The sequence below is a fragment of the Mus musculus genome, chromosome 1, assembly GCF_000001635.26.
Source record: "Mus musculus strain C57BL/6J chromosome 1, GRCm38.p6 C57BL/6J".
Classification (NCBI taxonomy): domain Eukaryota; kingdom Metazoa; phylum Chordata; class Mammalia; order Rodentia; family Muridae; genus Mus; species Mus musculus.
Window position 1 is genome coordinate 46,170,031 of NC_000067.6, and position 22,103 is coordinate 46,192,133.

Consider the following 22,103-nt stretch of genomic DNA (forward strand, 5'->3'; position numbering starts at 1 on the left):
AAACAGATTCCAAGAACACATCAAAATGATCATCCATCATGACCAAGTAGTCTTGATGGATGCAGGGATGCAGAAATGGTTTAATATACGGAAATCTATCAATGTAATACATTATATAAACAAACTCAAAGACAAAAATCACATGATCATTTCATTAGATGGTGGAAAAGCATTTGGCAATATCCAACACCCCTTCATGATAAAAGTCATGGAAAGATCAGGAATTCAAGACCCATACCTAAACATAATAAAAGCAATATACAGCTAACCAGTAGCCAACATCAAACTAAATGCAGAGAAACTGGAAGCATTTCCACTAAAATCGGGGACTAGAAAAGGCTGCCCACTTTCTCCCTTCCTATTCAATATAGTACTTGAAGTACTATCCAGAGCAATTCAACTAGAAAAGTATATCAAGGGGATACAAATTGGAAAGGAAGAAGTCAAAAATATCACTTTTTGCAGATGATATGATAGTATATATAACTGACCCTAAAAATTCCACCAGAGAACTCCTAAATCTGATAAACAACTTCAGTGCAGTAGCTGGATATAAAATTAACTCAAACAAATCAGTGGCCTTTCTCTACACAAAGGATAAACAAACAGGATGAAAAAGAAATTAGGGAAACAACAACCTTCACAATAGTTACAAGCAATATAAAATACCTTGGTGTGACTCTAACTAAGGAAGTGAAAGATCTGTATGATAAGAACTTCAAGTCTCTGAAGAAAGAAATCAAAGAAGATCTCAGAAGATGGAAAAATCTCCCATGCTCATGGATTGGCAGGATCAATATAGTGAAAATGGCTATCTTGCTGAAAGCAATCTGCAGATTCAATGTAATTCTCATCAAAATTCCAACTCAATTCTTCAACGAATTAGAAAGGGCAATCAGCAGATTCATCTGGAATAACAAAAAACCTGGGATAGCAAAAACTCTTCTCAAGGATAAAAGAACCTCTGGTGGAATCACCATGCCTGACCTAAAGCTGTACTACAGAGCAATTGTGATAAAAATTGCATGGTACTGGTATAGCGACAAACAAGTAGACCAATGGAACAGAATTGAAGACGCAGAGATGAACCCACACACCTATGGTCACTTGTTCTTAGACAAGGGAGCTAAAACCATCCAGTGGAAAAAAAGACAGCATTTTCAACAAATGGTGCTGGCATAACTGGCGGTTATCATGTAGAAGAATGCAAATTGATCCATTCCTATCTCCTTGTACTAAGGTCAAATCTAAGTGGATTAAGGAACTCCACATAAAACCAGAGACACTGAAACTTATAGAGGAGAAAGTAGGGAAAAGCCTGGAAGATATGGGTACAGGCTAAAAAATTCCTGAATAGAACAGCAATGGCTTGTGCTGTAAGATCGAGAATTGATAAATGGGAACTTGTTGTGCTTGTCCGGCAAGGAAAAACTCAATATGGTCGGATTCTTCTCAACAGCTTTATTGCAGGAACTCCTCCATGCTACGGGAACCCCAGGAACCCAGGGAGCACTGCTTATAGACACCCCAGCACTGGGGAGGGCTATATGTCCTCCTGGGATTGGTCAGTCTGCAGGTACTTTAATTTGCATGCACCCGCTCGGGAGGGGTTGGCGCCAGATTCGGGCTAGCGCCTGCGCAGTGGCAAAGGTGTACTGGAGACCAGCGCCATCTTTTAGGAGCCAGCTTCCTACAGGACCTCATAAAGTTGCAAAGCTTCTACAAGGCAAAAGACACTGTCAATAAGACAAAAAGGCCACCAACAGATTGGGAAAAGATCTTTACCTATCCTAAATCAGATAGGGGGACTAATATCCAATAAATAAATACATAAATAATAATAATAATAATAATAATAATAATAATAAAATAATAATAAATAAAATAAAATAAATAATAAATAAAGAACTCAAGAAGGTGGACTCCAGAAAAACAAATAACCCCATTAAAAAATGGGGCTCAGAGCTGAAGAAAGAATTCTCAACTGAGGAATACCAAATGGCAGACAAGCACCTGAAAAAAAGTTCAACATCCTTAATCATCAGGGAAATGCAAATCAAATTAACCCTGACATTCCACCTCATACCAGTCAGAATGGCTAAGATCAAAAATTCAGGTGACAGCAGATGCTGGCGAGGAGGTGGAGAAAGAGGAACACTCCTCCATTGTTGGTGGGATTGCAACTTGTACAACCACTCTGGAAATCAGTCTGGTGGTTCCTCAGAAAATTGGACATAGTACTACCGGAGGATCCAGCAATACCTCTCCTGGGCATATATCCAGAAGATGTCCCAACCAGTAAGAAGGACACATGCTCCACTATGTTCATAGCAGCCTTATTTATAATAGCCAGAAGCTGGAAAGAACCCAGATGCCTCTCAACAGAGAAATGGATACAGAAAATGTGGTACATTTACACAATGGAGTACTACTCAGCTATTAAAAAGAATGAATTTATGAAATTTCTGGGCAAATGGATGGACCTGGAGGGCATTGTCCTGAGTGAGGTAACCCAATCACAAAGGTACTCACACAATATGTACTCACCGATAAGTGGATATTAGCCCAGAAACTTAGGATACCCAAGATATAAGATACAATTTGCTAAACGCATGAAACTCAAGAAGAACAAAGCCCAAAGTGTGGACACTTTGCACCTTCTTAGAATTGGAAACAAAACAGCCATGGAAGGGGTTACAGATACAAAGTTTGGAGCTGAGATGAAAGGATGGACCATCTAGAGACTGCCATATCCAGGGATCCATCCCATAATCAGCTTCCAAATGCTGACATCATTGCATACACTAACAAGATTTTGCTGAAAGGACCCTGATATAGCTGTCTCTTGTGAGACTATGCCGGGGCCTAGCAAACACAGAAGTGGATGCTCACAGTCAGCTATTGGATGGATCACAGGGCCCCCAATGGAGGAGCTAGAGAAAGTACCCAATGAGCTAAAGGGATCTGCAACCCTATAGGTGGAACAACAATATGAACTAACCAGTACCCCAGAGCTCTTGACTCTAGCTGCGTATGTATCAAAAGATTGCCTAGTAGGCCATCAATGGAAAGAGAAGCCCATTCGACTGCAAACTTTATATGCCCCAGTACAGGGGAACGCCAGGGCCAAAAAGGGGGAGTGCGTGCGTAGGGGAGTGGGGGGAAGGGTATGGGGGACTTTTAGGATAGCATTGGAAATGTAAATGAGGAAAATACCTAATAAAAATATATAAAAAATGGGGTACAGAGCTAAAGAAAGAATTCTCAACTGAGGAATACCAAATGGTTAGGAGCACCTAAAAAATGTTCAACATCCATAATCATCAAGGAAATGCAAATCAAAACAACCCTGAGATTCCAACTCATACCAGTCAGAATGGCTAAGATAAAAAATTCAGGTGACAGTAGATGCTGGCGAGGATGTGGAGAAAGAGGAACACTCCTCCATTGTTGGTGGGATTGCAAGCTGGTACAACAACTCTGGAAATCAGTCTAGAGGTTCCTCAGAAAATTGGACATAGTACTACTGGAAGATCCAGCAATACCTCTCCTTGATATACCTAGAAGGTTTTCCAACTTGTAATAAGGACACATGCTCCACTATTTTCATAGCAGCCTTATTTATAATTGCCAGAAGCTAGAACTAACCCAGATTTCTCCCAACATAGGAATAGATACAGATAATGTGTTACATTTACACAATGGAGTACAACTCATCAGTTAATATCAATGAATTTATAGAATTCTTAGGGAAATGGATGAATCTGGAAGATTTCCTCCTGAGTGAGGTAACCCAATCACAAAAGAACACACAGGATATGCACTCACTGATAAGTGGATATTAACCCATAAACTTAGACTACCCAAGATACAATTTGCAAAACACATGAAACTCAAGAAAAAGGAAGGCCAAAATATGGATACTTCCTTCCTAGAATGGGGATTAAAATACACATGGAAGGAGTTATGGAGACAAAGTTTATTGCTGAGACAGAAGAAAGGACCATCCAGAGACTGCTCCACCTGGGAATCCGTCCCATAAACAAACAACAAACCCAGACAGTATTTCATATGCCAGCAAGATTTTGCTGACAGGACCTGATATAGCTATCTCTTGTGAGGCTATGCCAGTGCCTGGCAAATACAGAAGTGGATGCTCATAGTCATCTATTGGATATAACACAGGGCCCCTAAAGAAGGAGCTAGAGAAAGTACCCAAGGAGTTAAAGAGGTCAGCAACCCTATAGGAATATCAACAATATGAACTAACCAGTACCCCCTGAGCTCATATCTCTAGTTGCATATATAGCAGAGGATGGCCTAATTGGCCATCAGTGGGAGGAATGGCCCTTGGTCTTGGGAAAATCATATGCCCCAGTCCAGGGGAATGCCAAGGCCATGAAGTGGGAGTGGGTGGGTTGGGGAGCAGGAGTTCAGTGTATAGGGGACTTTGGGGATAGCATTTGAAATGTAAATGAAGAAAATATCTAATAAAAATGGAAAAAAAAAACCCTGCTTTCTGCTGTGTAGTGAAGCATGCCCATAATCCCAGCAGTAGGGAAGAAGAAGGAGGAGGACTGCTTCTAAGGTAGAAACCAACTTGGTCTACATAGTGAGTCCCAGGCCAACATAGAGAAACCCTTTCTAAAAAACCCATCAAAACCAAATAAAATCATAAAGATCTAATATAATGAACCTGTTCTCCACAATACCTGTTTCTTTCTAAATATTGAATGTCCTTCAAAAATATAAATAAAAATTAATAACTACTATTTTGAACTGCATGCTGAACTGGGTAGTTTTTTCTCAACTTTATACAAACTAAAGGCTCCTGGGAAGAGGGAACCTCCACTGAGCAATTGCCTTTATCAGACTGGCCTATGTGCATGATTGTGGGGTATTTTCTTGAGTAATGATTGATGTGGGAGGGTCCAGCCCACTGTGGGCAATCACACACACACACACACACACACACACACACACACACACACACACACACACAGTAACTTGGTCCTGAGTTGTATAAAATCCAGACTCTGCAAGCCTTGAGGAATAGCTCTCTTCCGTGGTCTCAGGTTCAGTTCCTGTGTTCAGGTTTCAGCTTGGGCTCCTTCCTTGGTTTCCTCAGTGATGGGCTGTGACCTGGAGACGTTAGATGAACAACACCCTTTCCTCCATGAATTGCTTTTGATCATAGTGTTTATCCCAGCGACAGAAATCAAACTGAGACAAGTGCTGTTTGCTTACTGTTTTTAGGATAAGCGAGTCCTGGCAGTCGTGACTATCGAGCGGATGCTGGAGAGGCTGAAAAAGTCCAACGAACTCTTGGAGCTCATTCTTAAAGGGTTGAATGAGTACTTGGAAAAGAAGCGCCTCTTCTTCCCCAGGTTCTTCTTCCTGTCCAACGATGAGCTCCTCGAGATCCTGTCTGAGACCAAGGATCCCACCCGGTGAGTGCGTCCATACCCAGATGCTCGGCTGCACTCATCTGGTCACATTTCATGTTTCGGAATAAGATAGAACATAAGTAATAATGGATAGCTAGCTACATTTATATGAACAAGAATATTCTAAGATTATTTGCAATTATAGGTTATCAGTTATTGAAAATATACATTGTGTTTCTGAATAATTATTTCGGGAGGGCATGGACCTTGGAGTGGAATTTTTATTTTACTGCATATTTTTTAAAGATTTTGAGGTCCACCTCTCCTCTTCACCATATTGATCTTTTCATCCGTATTCAAAGTACATCAATAAAAGCCAGGCATTGTGGTGCTTTATGGCTTCTATGGTCTCAGTGGTGGGCCATTCTCAAATATGTCACAAATAGGAATGAGGTTGACAGCTAGCCTGTTTAGGTGGGTGTTGTTTACTTCTTATTTTTATAACAAGCACATGCTGACAGTTGTAGCTTTTGAGAGAAAGCTGGAGAGCCTGAAGGTTGGCTTTAGTGGCCTTTTCACTCTGCTTTGCCCCACCTGCTTCCTTGCAGCTGGTCTGTAACTGGAGCTGCCTTCCCCTTCATGTTCCATGGGTCTCAGCTCAGTGCTTCTCAACCTGTGAGTCAGGACTCTTTTGGGGTATTTATATTTTTAAAGTTTTATATTTTTATCACTTAAGTACTTTAGAAATTATTTTGCAACATATTATATATTAATATAATAAAATAATTAGATATTTAGTTTATGATTCATAGTGTTAGCAAAGTAAGAATTATGAAGTAACAAAAGAAATAATTTTATGGTTGGAGTCACCACAGCACCAGGAACTGTATTAAGGGTAGCAGCATTAGGAAGCTTAAGAACCACTGGCTTTAGCACATCCCTTCAGCATCCACTAACCTGTTCATCTGTATCCTGGAGGTCCTGGAGCCGACATCTGCCACTCCAGGAGACCACTCACATCCACTCAACTGAAAATGGTATACTTCCGACAGCCAGCCTGCTCTGGCCACTTCTCCCTGAGGCTTTTCTCTGTCTTGTTTTCCTTCTTCATATTTGCTGTCACAGGCATGGGCTCTAATACGTGTGCTGACTGCTTCTCCTCCTCCTTAGTAGAACAAGCTCCCACAGGTGCAAAGGATTTCACTAGGTTTTGTTGTTGTTTTTAAATTGCACATTCCTCAATCCTTGGGAAGAGATCTGACCTAAAACAGGCAGTGAATGAATATTTTATTGAACAAATTAGTTTATTGTATATCTTGTACACACAGGAAAAGTCACAGAGTCCAGACAGATAAGTTCAGGCTCATATTTCCATGTGTTTTATTCACTACTTCTCTTTGCTCATTTAAAGATGGATGAAGCTGAAAATGTGCCCAAGTGAGGTGTTACTCACAGTCTGTGTTACAGTGGCCAGAAAGATGGAGGGTATGCCAGATCTGTTGACTCACTAAGCTGTAAAGTACTTAGATACTAAAGCCTAGCCTGTGAGTTTCAACACTGTTGAAGATCCCACTTGAAATGGCTATGCGCATTGGAAGACTGGCTCACAGTGCTGGAAGACCTGCTAGAGTGCTGTACCTAAAACTGCTTGGTTCTTTGTGCTCCTATTTAGCATCTCTCAGCTCATTGAATTGACAACAAAGATGCCTACTGCTTTGTACCCATTTAAATGTTAAAGGAAGATTAGTATACAAAGAACCCTGACATGTGAGGAACTGTATAACTTTGATTGTTTAATTTTTTTTCCAACAGAGTGCAGCCTCACCTCAAGAAATGCTTTGAAGGAATTGCAAAGGTCGAATTTACAGAAACTTTGGATATTACACATATGAAGAGTAGTGAGGGAGAAGTCGTGGAGCTTGTAGATACCATTTCAACAGCCAAAGCCAGGGGCCAGGTGGAGAAGTGGTTGGTTGAGTTAGAGAGGACTATGATTAAGTCCATTCACAAGGTAATTGGTTATATTTATTATTTTTAGGAAAAAATAATGCATTATTAATGTTGCTCCAAATATTGATAAGTAGACTAATAATTAGGTAGTGATTTATAAGACATAAATTACTATTCAAAGTCTAATTGGTAATTGATGTATTAGTTCCTTCTTGCTGTGACAAAATGTTTGACAAAGGCAGTTTAAAGGCTTTGTTTTGGGCTTGCAGTTGAAAGGGACACAGTCTGTCAAAACATGGGAGACAAAGAGGTGAGTGCTGGTACTCACCTTACTTTCTCATTTTTATTTATAATTTACTTATGATTACAATTTTGTGGGACAGTGCTGCCCACATTCAGGGTGGGTCTTCCCTCCTCAGTTAGACTTGTCTGGAAATACTGACAGACATGAGCAGAGAGGATTCTAAATTGAATCAAATTCATTTAGTTATTAGAAACAACCATTGCAGATAACTTAGAGGAAATGAGTGGTTTAATCTGAAATTGATATTTTGCAATGACTCATTTAAGGTGGAACAAAATGGCATCTCTCCCAGTGGCACTCAGGCTGTAGCAGCATGTGTCTGATTGTGTGCAGCTGCACGCGGATGCTTTCATTGTGATGAGACAAGCTGTTGCTCATGTAATTTTAGTCCCACCTTGGAAGCATCTTTGTGTAGTTCACATACTTGGTACATGTAAATCTTAATGCTGTGTGTGTATATGCAGTTCCCACCAGGACACCAGAAAATCACACATACTTTCTCCAGTCTATAACAACCTCACTTTTTCCACACCTCACAAAGCACTGTTATCACAATCATTGATAATTATTTTTTGTGTTATGCCAATAAGTAGAAAATGAGTACTTAAATTCATTTTACTATTGTATGGGCTTAGTAATCAAGTATTTTAGTATAACAATGAAAACTATTAATTATCAGAGAACATGCAGGGAATATAACTAGCTAATGTCAGCATTAACTTTTCATTTCCTCCTATACACTGTTGGGGAAGTTAACTCAAACCCAGCTGTTTCATGTCACTATGTGGTATAATGTTATAATCCTAAAAAAATCTTTTAGTAAATGTATGCAAGTTTGTTGCAGGATATAGGGTCACACTGTGAACCCTGAGATTGTGTTATTTACTGGAAAAAGCTGATTTTAGTTGTGTTGTAGCTCAGCCTTAGCACACACATTTAATCCAAGAGCTTTCTGCTTGAATATTGTAAATAGGCTTAAGTAAAGTCAACCATAGGTCAAGAGGCAGAGCAAGCAACCAGTTGACTGGAATTAAACATAAATTATTAAGAAAAAAAAAACAGAGTAAGAGAGAGCCGGAGAATAATAGAGAGATGCGCACAGCAAGTAGAAGAGAAGGACATTCAATTTGAAGGGTTGTTTTGTTTTCGAGATGGTTTTGGAGAGGAGCATTTGTGCTGTGACTCAGGAGCACTGTTGAGGAGAAAGGTCAGCTGGGTGCTTTCTCTGCCTCTCTAAGCTAACAGACTTTCACCTCAGCATCTGAATCCTGAGTCTTCATTGGTTAAACCAACAATTGATATTTTGTTTAAAAAGAACAAAGAAATCATTTAGACTTGGGCCAGTCCCCCTTCATCCTTTTTTCTGAGTTAAAATTCAGTGAATGTCCCTTTGGGTATGACTGGCTTCACTGATTGAGTCATTTATTTTTTTCTGATAAGTTTTTTTTTATTAGACATTTTCTTTATTTACATTTCAAATGTTATCCCCTTTTCTAGTTTCACCTCCAAAAGTCCCCTATTCCCTCCCTCCTCTCCCTGTTCACCAACCCACTCACTCCCATTTTGTGGAGCTGGCATTTTCTTATACTGGGGCATAGAAACTTTACAGGACCAAGGGCCTCTCCTCCCATTGATGATAGATTAGGCCATACTCATCTACATATGCAGCTAGAGCCATGAGTCCCACCATGTGTTTTCTTTGACTGGTGGTTTAGTCCTAGGGAGCTCTGGGTGTACTGCTTAGTTCATATTGCTGTTCCTCCTATGGGGCTGCACACCCCTTCAGCTCCTTGGGTACTTCATTGGGTCCCTGTGCTTTGTCCGATGGATGGCTGTGAGCATCTACTTCTGTATTTGTCAGGCACTGGCAGAGCCTCTCAGGGGACAGCTATCGCAGGCTCCTGTCAGCAAGTTCTTCTTGTTGGCATCCACAATAGTGTCTGGTTTGGGTGGTTGTTTATGGGATGGATCCCCAAGTGGGGCAGTCTCTGGATGGTTGTTCAGTCTCTGCTCTGAACTTTGTCTCTGTAACTCTTTCCATGGGAGTTTTGTTCTCTCTTCTAAGAAGGATAGACGTGTCAACACTACGTGTGACCACCAGGCCAGAGAGTATGAGTTTTACTTGGGAAGTATTGATTTTACACACACACACACACACACACACACACACACACACACACACACACACACACGACTTAAATAAGCATAGTAGAGCTTGAGTACTGTAGAAAATATATATAACTGTGTTTCTCTTCACCAAACTGTGCAGCATCTGTATAACTTAAATTTTTGTTTTATTCTTTCGGTCCCCACAGTGTCCTCTAGAACACAACCTAACTACCTCTACTGTGCTTTTCTAGCTTTGTTTCTTTCATTATTTTAAAAATTTTTTTTTAATTTTGAAGTTATAATTTTCCTTCCCCCCCTTTTTCCTCCAGGGTCTCTCATTTACCCCCTTATATACCTTGTTCTCTTCCAAACCTAATATGCTTAAAATTTTTTTTCAACTCTTTAATTTTTCTTAATTGCTGTGGTGGGTGTGTGCACACATGCCTAAATACATGAATAAAGTCTACTCAGTCTGTGTGATGTTTCTCATTCATTTGGCATTGGATAGCCAATTAATGTGCACTTTCCTCAGGAAGACTGCGGGTCCTGCTCTCAATTGTTCTTTGCTGCCTGTAGTCCTTTGTATAGTGTTGAGGCTTTTCTCCCTTACACATTAGCATCTCTGTTGGCTTCATTCTTGTTCGGGTTCTATTTAGGTAGCTGTACAGGTAGACTTCACGTTTGGGAAACAGCCTCACAGCAAACTTCCTGTTCTCCCGGCCTTACATTCATTCATTCTGCCACCGCTTCCACAGTAATCTCTGAGCTTTAAGTGCAGACGTTGGGCTACAGATGCATTAGCTGGGACTGGGCTCCACATCTCTGAATTTTGGTCATTGGTGGTTCTCTGCCCCCATTTATTGAGGGGTAAGAACTACACTTTATACTTATCCATAAGTACAAGGATAAACATTGAGAGTGTAGTTGTGGATTATGCTGGTTTAATAAAGTGGTAGTTTTAGATTCACCTCCTCTGTGATTAGGTTTACAGTACCAGGGATGGTTTCTTTCATGTTGAGAGGGTCTTATGTCAAATTAGAGAGCTGTTGGTTACTGCCAATGTGTATACGCCACTACTGCACCCTTAGGGATATTGCCATGTGTGGGAAGCCGCCCCCACATTCGCCGTCACAAGATGGCGCTGACATCCTGTGTTCTAAGTTGGTAAACAAATAATCTGCGCATGAGCCAAGGGTATTTACGACTACTTGTACTCTGTTTTTCCCGTGAACGTCAGCTCGGCCATGGGCTGCAGCCAATCAGGGAGTGATGCGTCCGAGGCAATTGTTGTTCTCTTTAAAGAGGAAAGGGGTTTCGTTTTTCTCTCTCTCTTGCTTTTCGCTCTCTCTTGCTTCTTACACTCTGGCCCCATAAGATGTAAGCAATAAAGCTTTGCCGTAGAAGATTCTGGGTGTTGTGTTCTTCCTGGCCGGTCGTGAGAACGCGTCGAATAACAGCCATGCTGGTCATTGTGATTTATTGGCCTAATGCTGGGTAGGGCTGCTGGTTGCTTCCCTCCTTTGGAAGCTTGCATGGCAATTTCTGGTCCTTGGGGGAGGAGGCTTTCAGGTTCGATTCGGCTTGGGTCCTCTGGGCTCCGAGTCTGAAGCGCCTGATGTCCTCATTGTTTCTTCCACTCTTTAGCCATTTGCTTTCTTTTCTAGTCTGTCCTGCCTGTGCTTTTTATGGTTTGTTTAAAATGTTACCATTGGCAGTTACCTCTTGGCATTGTCTTTGTCCTATGAGACTCTGGCTAAACCAGAAGTCTAGAAAGTTTTAACTGTTCTTATCTATTTCTCTGAAAACTCTAATTTTGACAGCCCCTTCTGAAATTTAAACTCTGAAATCAACATCACTTCTCAGAGGATGTTACTATTTTTAATTGGTATATAAGACAGACTAGAGTGTTTCCCATTGATATCTTGTAGAAAAAGTAGATATATCAGCCCACTGAAAATTTGTAACAAAGAACATAAGTTAGACTTGTGGATTTGTAGCCTTCACTTTACCATGAGAGGTCTGTCCATCTGTCCCATATGACCATCATTACTGTCTTGTGCATTGGATCTATGTCCAGAAAAGGGAGTAACACAGGTTGAGAAGTTCGGTAACATGGGTAGCAGTTAGAGAACTGTGTGTTCTGTCTGTGTGTACATGAGATTGTGTGGAGAGCTGATTTAACCAAACAAAAATCATATGCTACAAATTTGATAGCTGTCATTTTGAAATTACTTGAATTTATACTTTGCACTAAAATTGTGTACAGACTTATCTAACACAAATGTGTCTATGTTATCTTTGGCTAAAACTGGTCATATAATAATTTGATAAGTGAAGTTTATACAAATTGATAATGCTTGTCATAATATATGTAATATGTGTGATCATATGAATTAACTTGTATGTAAGGATTTTAATTATATTCTTTATGTGAATCTATCAGCTGGATAAGCATGTTTTAAAAGTTAAGTGGTATGAGTTGATTTAGTTTAATAGTTTAGCTCTCCAATGGTTTTCTTGTTCTAGAATGTTCATTTTTACCATTTTTTTTTAAAATTAGGTGATTGGAGATGCAATTGCTGCCTATACCAAAAATTCACGAATTAGTTGGGTAAGAGATTGGCCTGGACAGACTGTTCTCTGTGTATCTCAAACCTTTTGGACAGTAGAAGTCCAAACTGCTATACCTAAGGGGCATAGGGTAAGCTTTTATTACTTATGTTTTTCAGAACTTAGAAAATAGTTATATCAAGAACACACATGCCCTAACATATTAAATGAAGATTGTCCATCAAAAATATACCTTTTGCTACAGGCCAAGTTATAGGTTTTAAAAGTAAAATGCAGAGAAAAAGCTACATTATTATTCAAGATTTCCATCCGAACGATTTCTTAATTCACATCATGTCAGAACCAAGGGTGCCTGCTTCTCGGTCTTGTTGTTTGCACACTGTTATCCTTTACAAATAAAACCAAGAAAGTTATGATGTTCAGAAACACCAGGAGGATATGGGATAATGGAACCCCTTTCTGTGCCCTGAGTAAAACTACCCTGTGCAGAAAAAGCATCCATTCACTTATTTTGACTATTTTTATTTTTTAATGTACTGATTTTGAATAAATGAACACTTTGAGTTCTGCTTAATATCAAATATTCAAACGTTTTTGAGTATATGGGTTTAACAATATTATTTGGATGGCTGCTATTAATTAAAAAAAATCAAAATAGTACTTAATTACACCTTCTGAGTGACGCTCCGTTTTTGAGTGAAGGGATATTTAGCATTTCTTCATTCATCACAGATGCTCTGAGTGTCCACATCATCCAAGACTTTGTGTTGGACACTGACTCAACTAGGGGAGAGGTGGAATGCAACATTTTCAGTTCCCCCGAAAATTCTCTTTCTGAGCTTTCATTTGTCTTTGAGCCTTGGGAACTGTCAGAGAAACCTAAAGAAAGACACTGTGGCATGTTTTAGTCTGTAGACACTACTTGAGAATTTGACACATGCTGCAAGTGAGAATTCACATCTTTTGTTAGAACCTTTAATTTAAAGAGCCATGTTATCATTTATTTTTCCCCTACCAATAGTATAGTAATATATGTATTAGAGCTCCTTCTGATTCTTGTAAGTTAAGTGGTCAGACATTTTTTTTTTAACCTACCAAGTCCAGTTCATATCACCTGACTACTTCTGGGATTGAGGCTTGTCCTGGAGTGTGGTCGGCATACCAGTGTATTGAGGAAGGTGACTCTCCCTCTGCAAGCACTAGACAAATGGCAATACCTTCCCAGCTAGGGGACGACTCTGTGGCCACTTCCCTTTATCCATGCAGGGATTTTGTGTGCCCCCTCATCCATATAGATCCTTGAGCTATACGTGTGTGTGTGTGTGTGTGTGTGTGTGTGTGTGTGTGTGTGTGTGTGTGTTCTTGCGATCTAGCCCTCCCATTTAAGGTTGAACACTCTGTAGTCTCTTATTCTGTGCATGGTGAGCAGTTGTGGGCTCTGTGTCAACTGCTGACTACCACAAGAAGAAGCTACACTGATGTAGGCTGAGAAATGCACTGATCTATGGGTATAGCTATAAGTCATTAGAAATCATTTTAATTCTCTGTCCATTTAGCAGAATAATAGTAGTAGGTTTTTTGTAAAGGGCCTGTGATCTCCCTAGCCACAAGCCATGGCTTCATTAACAGTATAAGGACAGGCCTTAATCAATAAGACACTCTTTTTATACTTGAAGGAGTTCAAGTGAGTCAACTTGTAATTGACCAGTGAATCAACTGGAACCTAGTAGTTACTGATCCTTAGTTTAAAGTGAGTTTTAAATATATTTCTGATGAGGAATTTGACATGACTTTAATGTGCTGCTGAAAACTAAGTGTTGGAGTTTGAGAGGGCTTCTTGTTCTCTTAGGCAAGCAGATTCCAGTGGGGAAGGACTGAGTTGCACATGTGTAAGTCACTCCACCTCATCAATATGTCACTTAATTTTCTGCAGGAGGGAGAAAGTGGTAATAGGTCAAGAATTTTCAGGTAGCAGAATATCAGGGCATAGAGTTCCCATGACAGCGGTAAGCATGTGTGGTCCCTGGATGTCTCTACCCCACGCATTTAATATTCTCTGTGCTGATTATTCTCTTCTAACAAATGAGTGGTTTACATTGGAAAACTGATGATTTGGTTGAGTGACTGAAGACTCTGCAAGCACCTAGAGTTTCCTCAAGCTTAAAACCATGACTGTTTACTACACTAAAGCACTCAGAGAGCATGCTCACCTCAGAATCCGTGTTTTCATTTCCTTATTCTATAAGTGCTGGTTGTGAAATGAGACTGTGGGAGACATCACAGGGTCTATAAAATAAATGGAAGAAATGTCAGAATATTGAAAGTATGAATGTGATTTTGAGTTAGTTTATTGGGGCAGGAAGGTAGGAGGGTCTAGGCATGACAAGAATAATTAATTCCAGGTAACACACTGTGGTAGCTACCTTTAGCTTCACTGGCTCACAATAAGAATGTTGACAAGGTATAAAATGAGATGAAAACATTATCATATCTTTCTCAAATCTAGTTAATTAAATTCTCACTGATTCATATGAGATCATTCCAGAAGAGCTTAGTTTTTGATATTTTGGAGCCAAATTTCAGTTCTAACATTATTGTTCTATCACAGGAAAATGCAGTATTCTAGTGCAGATAAACGTCTAAGGGCATGTAGTTAGTATGTGCACCCAATATGTCCAAATGTTATTTTTTTATTTGTGTCATGATAGAATGTGAAGACCGGTGGGGATCCCGGAAGGTGCTGGACTGTCCTGGCGAGAGGACAAGGATGGACCTTATGTGACTCTAGGATCCCAAGCTGTCTTTACTAGGGTGGCTTCTAAATACACTGAAGTTCACTGATTGCTGCAAGGATTTAAACACTTATGGGGCTAAACATGGATGGAACAGAAGTTAATTTTTCATTACTTAAGAAGGAAATTAGTAGAAAATCATTCAAGTAAATAATAGCAATGAAATGATGTTTAAGCATCTAGGGGCCTAAATAAAGAACTTTCGAAAAAGTAAAAATTAAGGAGATAAAATCTTCAAGGAAGAAATGTCTTGTCCCAGCTTGGTTCTCTAAACTTCACATCCTTGGAAGCTGTTATGTCTTTACTCATTTATTTATCTTGGTTTTATTGCTGCTTCTTAACAGCAGGACTGAAATAAACTCCTTGGCATAAAGGACTTATTAAAATGTATGGGTGTGGAGAAACTGGCCACCAGTCTTAAACACAATACTTTTCATTGATTGTAATTTACTTTCATCTTAAATGCTCTTTCAGTTGTAAATTTTCTTATCTACTGGAAGACAGACTCCAGAGACCTTTCCTTAGAACTTGCCTTAGTTCAATATAAACCAAACAGCCTGGCATTATTTATTAGTATTACCATTATTATTATCACCTTGGTACTTTCTGTAGCTATAAGAAAATATGAGAAGGTAGATACTTCATACTGAGAACAGCTTTACTTGTTTTACATCTATAGGCTGCAAGTCCAAGATTTAGGTAGCCCTATCTGGTTTTGGACTCCAGTGAGGGCCTTCTGGTTATATCACTATATGGTGGATGATGCCAAGGCTAGATAGTGCACAAGACACATAGTATGAGAGAAACAACAGAAATTGACAAGAGGCTAGGCTCTCTTTAAATAAAAACCCAAGTTAACATTCCATCACTATAACAAAACTCCTGAGACAGCCAGCTTAGAGGAAGATAGAAGGATTTTGGCTTATGGGAAATAGGAAAGAAAGGAAGACAGACTGAAAGACAGAAAGAAAGGAAAAAACAGAGAGATGGGGAGAAGGGGAGAGAGAGAAAAAAACAGAGAGAGAAGAAGAAGAAAGAAAGAAGAAGGAGGAGGAGGAGGATGAGGAGGAGGCAAACAATGATTGGGTCCATCATGCCTTCATCCATTCCTTTCAGGAAGCCCCACATCTTCAAGTTTCCAGCACCTCCCAACAAATACCATCACCAACAATCAAGCCCTTTAGAGGACACTTCACAGCCAAAGCAGAGTATAATCCATTCTCCTGGGAATAGTCTAGCTCCATGAGACTCAATTAATGCCTGCCCTACACCTAAGGGTGATATTCACTACCTGATGATAGTTTACCAAGTCCTGTCCCTTACAGCTTCTACCAGTTCAATACTGCCACACTGGAGATCAAACCTCTGGCACATGAATTATCAAGGGACAGATGAAAATCATATTTAAACCTTAATGGTACTAGTATTTCAAACCTCATATAGTAGTCTTATGGAAAAAGTGCTTTGAGGACCCATGACAGCAAAGGGAGAAAGAAGTGGCCCAAGTGTCTCAGGGCTTGATCCCTTCCTCGCCAACTTTCCCTGCTGCCTCTCCTCTCTACAAGTCTTTGTTGAAAGGATAATATTTTCAGTAGCTCAGAGTCACAGACTCACAAACAACTAAGTCTAGGGAAAAACACTTGGTTGTGTCCTTGGAGAGAGCTATGGTTGACTCTGAATTGGTCTCTTCCCCTCCTTCATGTCCCATGAGATGGGGCAGTAAGATTGACAGCTATAAAATAACCACAGAGAATAGAAAGGGGTAGAAAAAGAAGAGGCTGACATAAACCATGTATGCCCACTGTGTCTGCAAGGTGGGTTTGTTTACTTAAAACTATGTAGTAGGCAAAATAGATGATTTTTAAATTACATAGAAACTATGCAGAGGATATCATTCATATATATATAATATATAATATGTAGTATATATTAATAAATATATACTAGTTCAAAATGTTTTTGTTCATAATGATACTGATCACATTGGGAAATTCTACCTTATTTTTCTCAGGCCCTTGAAGGCTACTTGGCAAAATGCAACCATCAAATTGATGATATTGTCACATTGGTTCGTGGCAAATTGTCCAAGCAGAACCGTGTTACTCTGGGAGCCCTTGTGGTACTGGATGTTCACGCTAGAGATGTGCTTGCCAGCCTTGTAGATAAAAAGATCAGTGATGACTCGGACTTCCAGTGGTTAAGTCAGCTTAGATACTACTGGCAAGTAAGTGGTCTCACACTGCAGTTTCTGCCCATAGCTTCTTAAGTCATACTCACTGGCTCAGCTGTGTAACAGGATTGGTAAAAGGGAACTTTTTGCTGATGAATTTTTATATATGATTTTCCAGATTGAAAATTAAGGGAGCCAATAATTATATGTATTATCATCAGTATCTATATTTATGTACCTATATTTGTATCAAATGTCTTATAATATATTAACATACACGTACGTGTGAAGGTACCAAAAGGAACAGAAATTAGCTACTTTTTAATGTATTACTATGTTTGTTATTTACAAAATATTGGTGTTAGTTAGCTTAAATTTTGATTTTTAGATCCCTGATGCAATTAAGTGAGGTATAAGTCACTTTTCTAGTCTGGTTTAGTCATTAAAGAAGCCAGACATGGTCCATAAGGAAAGAACTTTTCAGGCTGTCTGGGTGGATAATAATGCTTATCTCGGCTGGAAGGAATGGGGGCAGGGACAGTTACAGCAGCCTGCTGGGTGTGGGAGAGTTGGGGCTCAGCAGCTCTCAGGATTGCATCTAAGTCTTAGGAGATATGGGAAGGAGGAGACAGGTATGGACCAGAACCTTGTAGGCCTTTTCAGAGCCTTGCTATTTGGTGGTAGGAAGATGGGTATGGGATGCTTATTTCAGAAGCCATATCATTCTTTCTTAGACTATGGACAAGGTGCTCATCTCTGTAAGCAATGGGCTCCTCAGCTGTAAAACTGTGACAGTGCTTGCCTTGTTGGAGGACATGTGTCACTGGGGATGGGCTTTGAGGTCTCAGGTGCCAGGCCCAGGGTTGCTTCTTTTCCTGCTGCCTGTTGGTTCAGATATAGAACTCTCCACTATCACTCACTCCAGCACACGTCTACCTGTGTGCTTCCTGCCATGACTATAATGGGCTAAATCTGGGAACTGTAAGCCAGCCCCAGTTACATGTTTTCCTTTATAAGAGTCACTGTGGTCACATGGGCCCTCCACAGCAATAAAACCCTAACTAAGGCAGTGGCAGAAAGCCATTGCCTTCCATTATTCATTCAGAAAAGTAGCTATTGAATTCTTGTAGTCAGTGAACTGATGTCTGAGCGGACAGTCTAAACAGGTCTGCACTGTGCTTATTCCTTATTAAAGATCTTGTGATTTCCCATTGTTTGAAATTTTGCTTCCTAACCAACTGCATTTTTTTTATTGATCCTAGGAAAATAATTTAGAAACAAAGATGATCAATGCTGGTTTGCGATATGGCTATGAATATCTGGGAAATTCCCCTAGACTAGTCATAACCCCACTCACAGACCGCTGTTACAGGTAAACCCTGCCAAAGACATGGGAGCAGTAACTTACACACACACACACACACACACACACACACACACACACCCTAGGCCAGTGATTGAGTTACAGGTAAGTATTTTTACCTTACATTCTATAAATGGATCCTGTGTCCTTTCCCCAGTCCCTAAGCCTCCTCTCTGCTGCTTTCCTGTTTTCATCTCTGGGGATAAGGGTGTTCTTCGCCTTGGCAGTTGTTGGCACTTTCTGTCCCCCTCCCACCTTTTCCTTCTTTTTCCTTCCAACTCTGGCTTCATTTTGGATCATTTGAGTTATACTATTTTTTCTTCCGCTGAGGTGCTGAATTTGCTAGAGTTCTGTTTCTGTGTTCCATGATTTCCAGACTGTTTACTTCCAGGCTCTAACTACCCATGTTCAAAAGAACCATGTCTGCATCTCTCTCCTGTTCACAGTGCATGTGCCTGGTGGGTATCTCTTTTGAGAGATCATATTTACATTTTATTCCCAGTGGAAATTAACCACTTTCTGCATTAAGTTAGCTTTGCTTCCACGATTGTGCTTCTCAGAAGATTGAAATAAACATACATTATATTTTGATTATTATTATTCTCCGCATAAAGGAGACATTAAATAAAGTATGCCAAACTGCAGTTTTAAATTATACTCTTAGAGAATACTCAGAATTGTGAATGCTTTTGTTGAACATTATGACAAATCACGTTTGACTACAAATTACGATGACTTTCAGGTATAGTGTTAATATCTGTAGACACAAGCTATAAACTCTGGTAGCACAGAGCAAAGATGGAATATATAAGCCTTTTCTGTTTTATATCAAAATGAATATGACTAGGAAACAATATAACACACCATTTCATTATCTGGTAATAACCTTGGAAGAACATAGGCTAAATAAAAACATGCTCTTGTTTTCAGTTTTATAAAATAAAAGACACAGATTGTGTCTTGTCACTCACATGTTTTTCTGTCAGTTGGGAAAGCTAGATTAAAAAACAATTGTAATAGTGTGTACTGAGTGAGATACTAGAGGGAAGCATTAGGTGGCATAGGTGTGTAACCCAGATGGGAACTAAGTTTGCAGGAAAATCACTGAAGAAGCAGTGTGCTAAGGAGGGTCTGAATGGAGACAATGTATTAATTACATGGTAAATGGATTGGATCACAGGGTATGTCAAAGGCTCTCTGTACTTCAGTAGCAAATTTAATCCACTTACATTTAATGTCATTAGCAAAGTACTTGGGCCCATTAAGATAATTGTACTGTATTTTTATTTTCCCAGAGCCTTAGTTTTGATCTTAATTCACTTATTTTAATAGTATTCACTATGGTTAAACATTATTTGAATCATTCTCTTTATCTCTCTTATGTTCTTAAAGGATTTATCTCCTGGTTATTACTGTTCACTATAATGTTATTAGAAGTTACTTATTTATTTATGTTACTTGGGATTTTCTTCTGTTCATGTCTTTCTTCCATTCTGGAAAGTTCTCAGATTTTGCCATTTAAATTTTGGCTCTTCATAATTTTACCTTTCTTTATTTTTTGTCCTTTATCTTTTTAAATGTATATTTGATTTCCATCTCTCTAAGTAATTCCCTTAAATTTACCTCCTAACAAATAATCTTATTTCTTTATGTTTATTCTGATATTTAACCCTTTATTGAGTTTTCAAGAGTGTAAGTTTATTATAGAATTTCAAGTTGCCTCTTTTATAAAAATGGCCTCTTTCTCAGTCAGACACACACACACACACACACACACACACACACACACACATTGAGGGAGAGAGAGAGAGAGAGAGAGAGAGAGAGAGAGAGAGAGAGAGAGAGAGATATTGGTTGGTTGGTTGGTTGATTCTGACTGCTAGGAACCAAATATGGAAGACAGTATGCTGTGGATATAGTGACACTCACTGCTGCTGTACTATGTGTCTGACTCAATAGTGATCTTAATGTCCAGTTTTCACTGTGAGCATAATTTGGTAAGGATGGCTTCCCCATGCTGCCTTTACTGATTTCTGTTGTGGACACAGCCACAGTTTTAGACCAATCTTTAAAGAGGGCTTGAGAGTTTTCTTCAGTTCAGAAAACAAAACAAAACAAAACAAAAAAAAAAAAGGTTGTTTTTTTTTTTTTTCTGTGTTTTGGCTCATATGCAATGAGAAATGGAAATTTAACTCATCCTCTTCTTGAGGAGCAATGCAGGCTTGTTCCACAGACTGCCAAGAGTGGTGAGCTTGTGAGCTTCCTGTCCCTTCTCTGATTAACCTCCTTGACTCTCTGGTGTGTGCTGGAGGAAACGTGATGTCCATTAGAGACAAGGCAGCATTTCAAGCTTCCATAATAGGTCCAAAGAGGTAAATTTATCCCACTTCCCCTTCTTGCTCAATTCTAATGGTTTCATATCTGTGCTGCCAAAAGTATATTTGTGTTTATTTGTATTCAACCAAATAATGTATATCTCTGCAGATTTGCACATAACCATTCCTCAACCATTGAATCCCCCTATTGGTAGCATCTTGCATTCTTTAAATTATGGCTGTGGATTTCAAAATTATTTTCTTCTATGTAATATTCCTATAATCTTATAGTAAGGGTAGGTCTCCATAGAGTCAGCTGGATTCTCCACATTGACCAGAAGTCAGGATTGAATTCCAAAAGTTCTAAATTTGCCATGTATATAAATATGCACATGAATTCTATCTGCCTGCCTGACCATCCGTCTATGCGTTCATCTATGCATCTGCCTATCTACTCATCATCCATCCATCCATCATCCATATTCCATCTGTCTACTTTTAGAAGAAAAATTAATAAAAAATAAATGTGCTGTTAGAGATTTTCTGAGGTGAGCAGTGTGTGTGGGGACACATTATAAAAGTGGGGCTGAGAGTCAGGATTCAATTTACCTTTTCTTTGGCCTACATGTTAATTATTCTGTCCATTCCTTTTACTCTAGGACCTTATTTGGAGCACTTCACCTGCACCTTGGAGGAGCACCTGAGGGCCCAGCTGGCACTGGAAAGACAGAAACAACCAAGGATTTAGCAAAAGCAGTTGCCAAACAGTGTGTCGTTTTCAACTGCTCTGATGGGCTGGATTATTTGGCCTTAGGAAAATTCTTTAAGGTATGGATCAAATAACTCCTCATTTATTTGCATTAAGGTAGCTATCAATGGTGGAAGGGGGTTACAAAGAGAAACAATTGGATGCAAACAGAAGCTTTACTGTGCCTTGTATAGTCTCAACAAGTTCCAAGCACAAGTGAGCTCTGCCATGTTCCAGTCCCTGCTATGGAGGACACAGTATCTGACTACTCCTGATTAGGTCATAAACTTAGAAATATTAGGCTTTTGCCTCAGGATCAGTGGGAGCCATCTTGGTTCCAGGACTCTGCTGAAAGTAGTCTGCACAGGTGAGAGTGTGCACTACAGAAGCTAAC

General features: G+C 39.5%; 1 protein-coding gene across 30 annotated transcripts in view; it reads left to right on the plus strand.

The window, feature by feature from the left end:
- Dnah7b (dynein, axonemal, heavy chain 7B) overlaps window positions 1–22,103 on the plus strand; it is a 307,481-nt gene that overhangs the window by 103,960 nt on the left and 181,418 nt on the right. For 26 of the 30 annotated variants that reach the window (XR_003954985.1, XR_003954980.1, XR_373250.4 and 23 more), the window contains 6 exons: window positions 5,257–5,450; window positions 7,200–7,398; window positions 12,311–12,451; window positions 17,125–17,337; window positions 18,546–18,655; window positions 21,621–21,789. Coding sequence is in view for 27 of the 30 variants with exons in the window: in XM_011238490.3 (XP_011236792.1) it covers window positions 5,257–5,450; window positions 7,200–7,398; window positions 12,311–12,451; window positions 17,125–17,337; window positions 18,546–18,655; window positions 21,621–21,789 (1,026 nt within the window). In the remaining 3 variants the exon portion in view is untranslated. The other 4 variants (XM_006495914.4, XM_011238496.2, XM_006495927.3 and 1 more) reach the window with 4 other exon arrangements.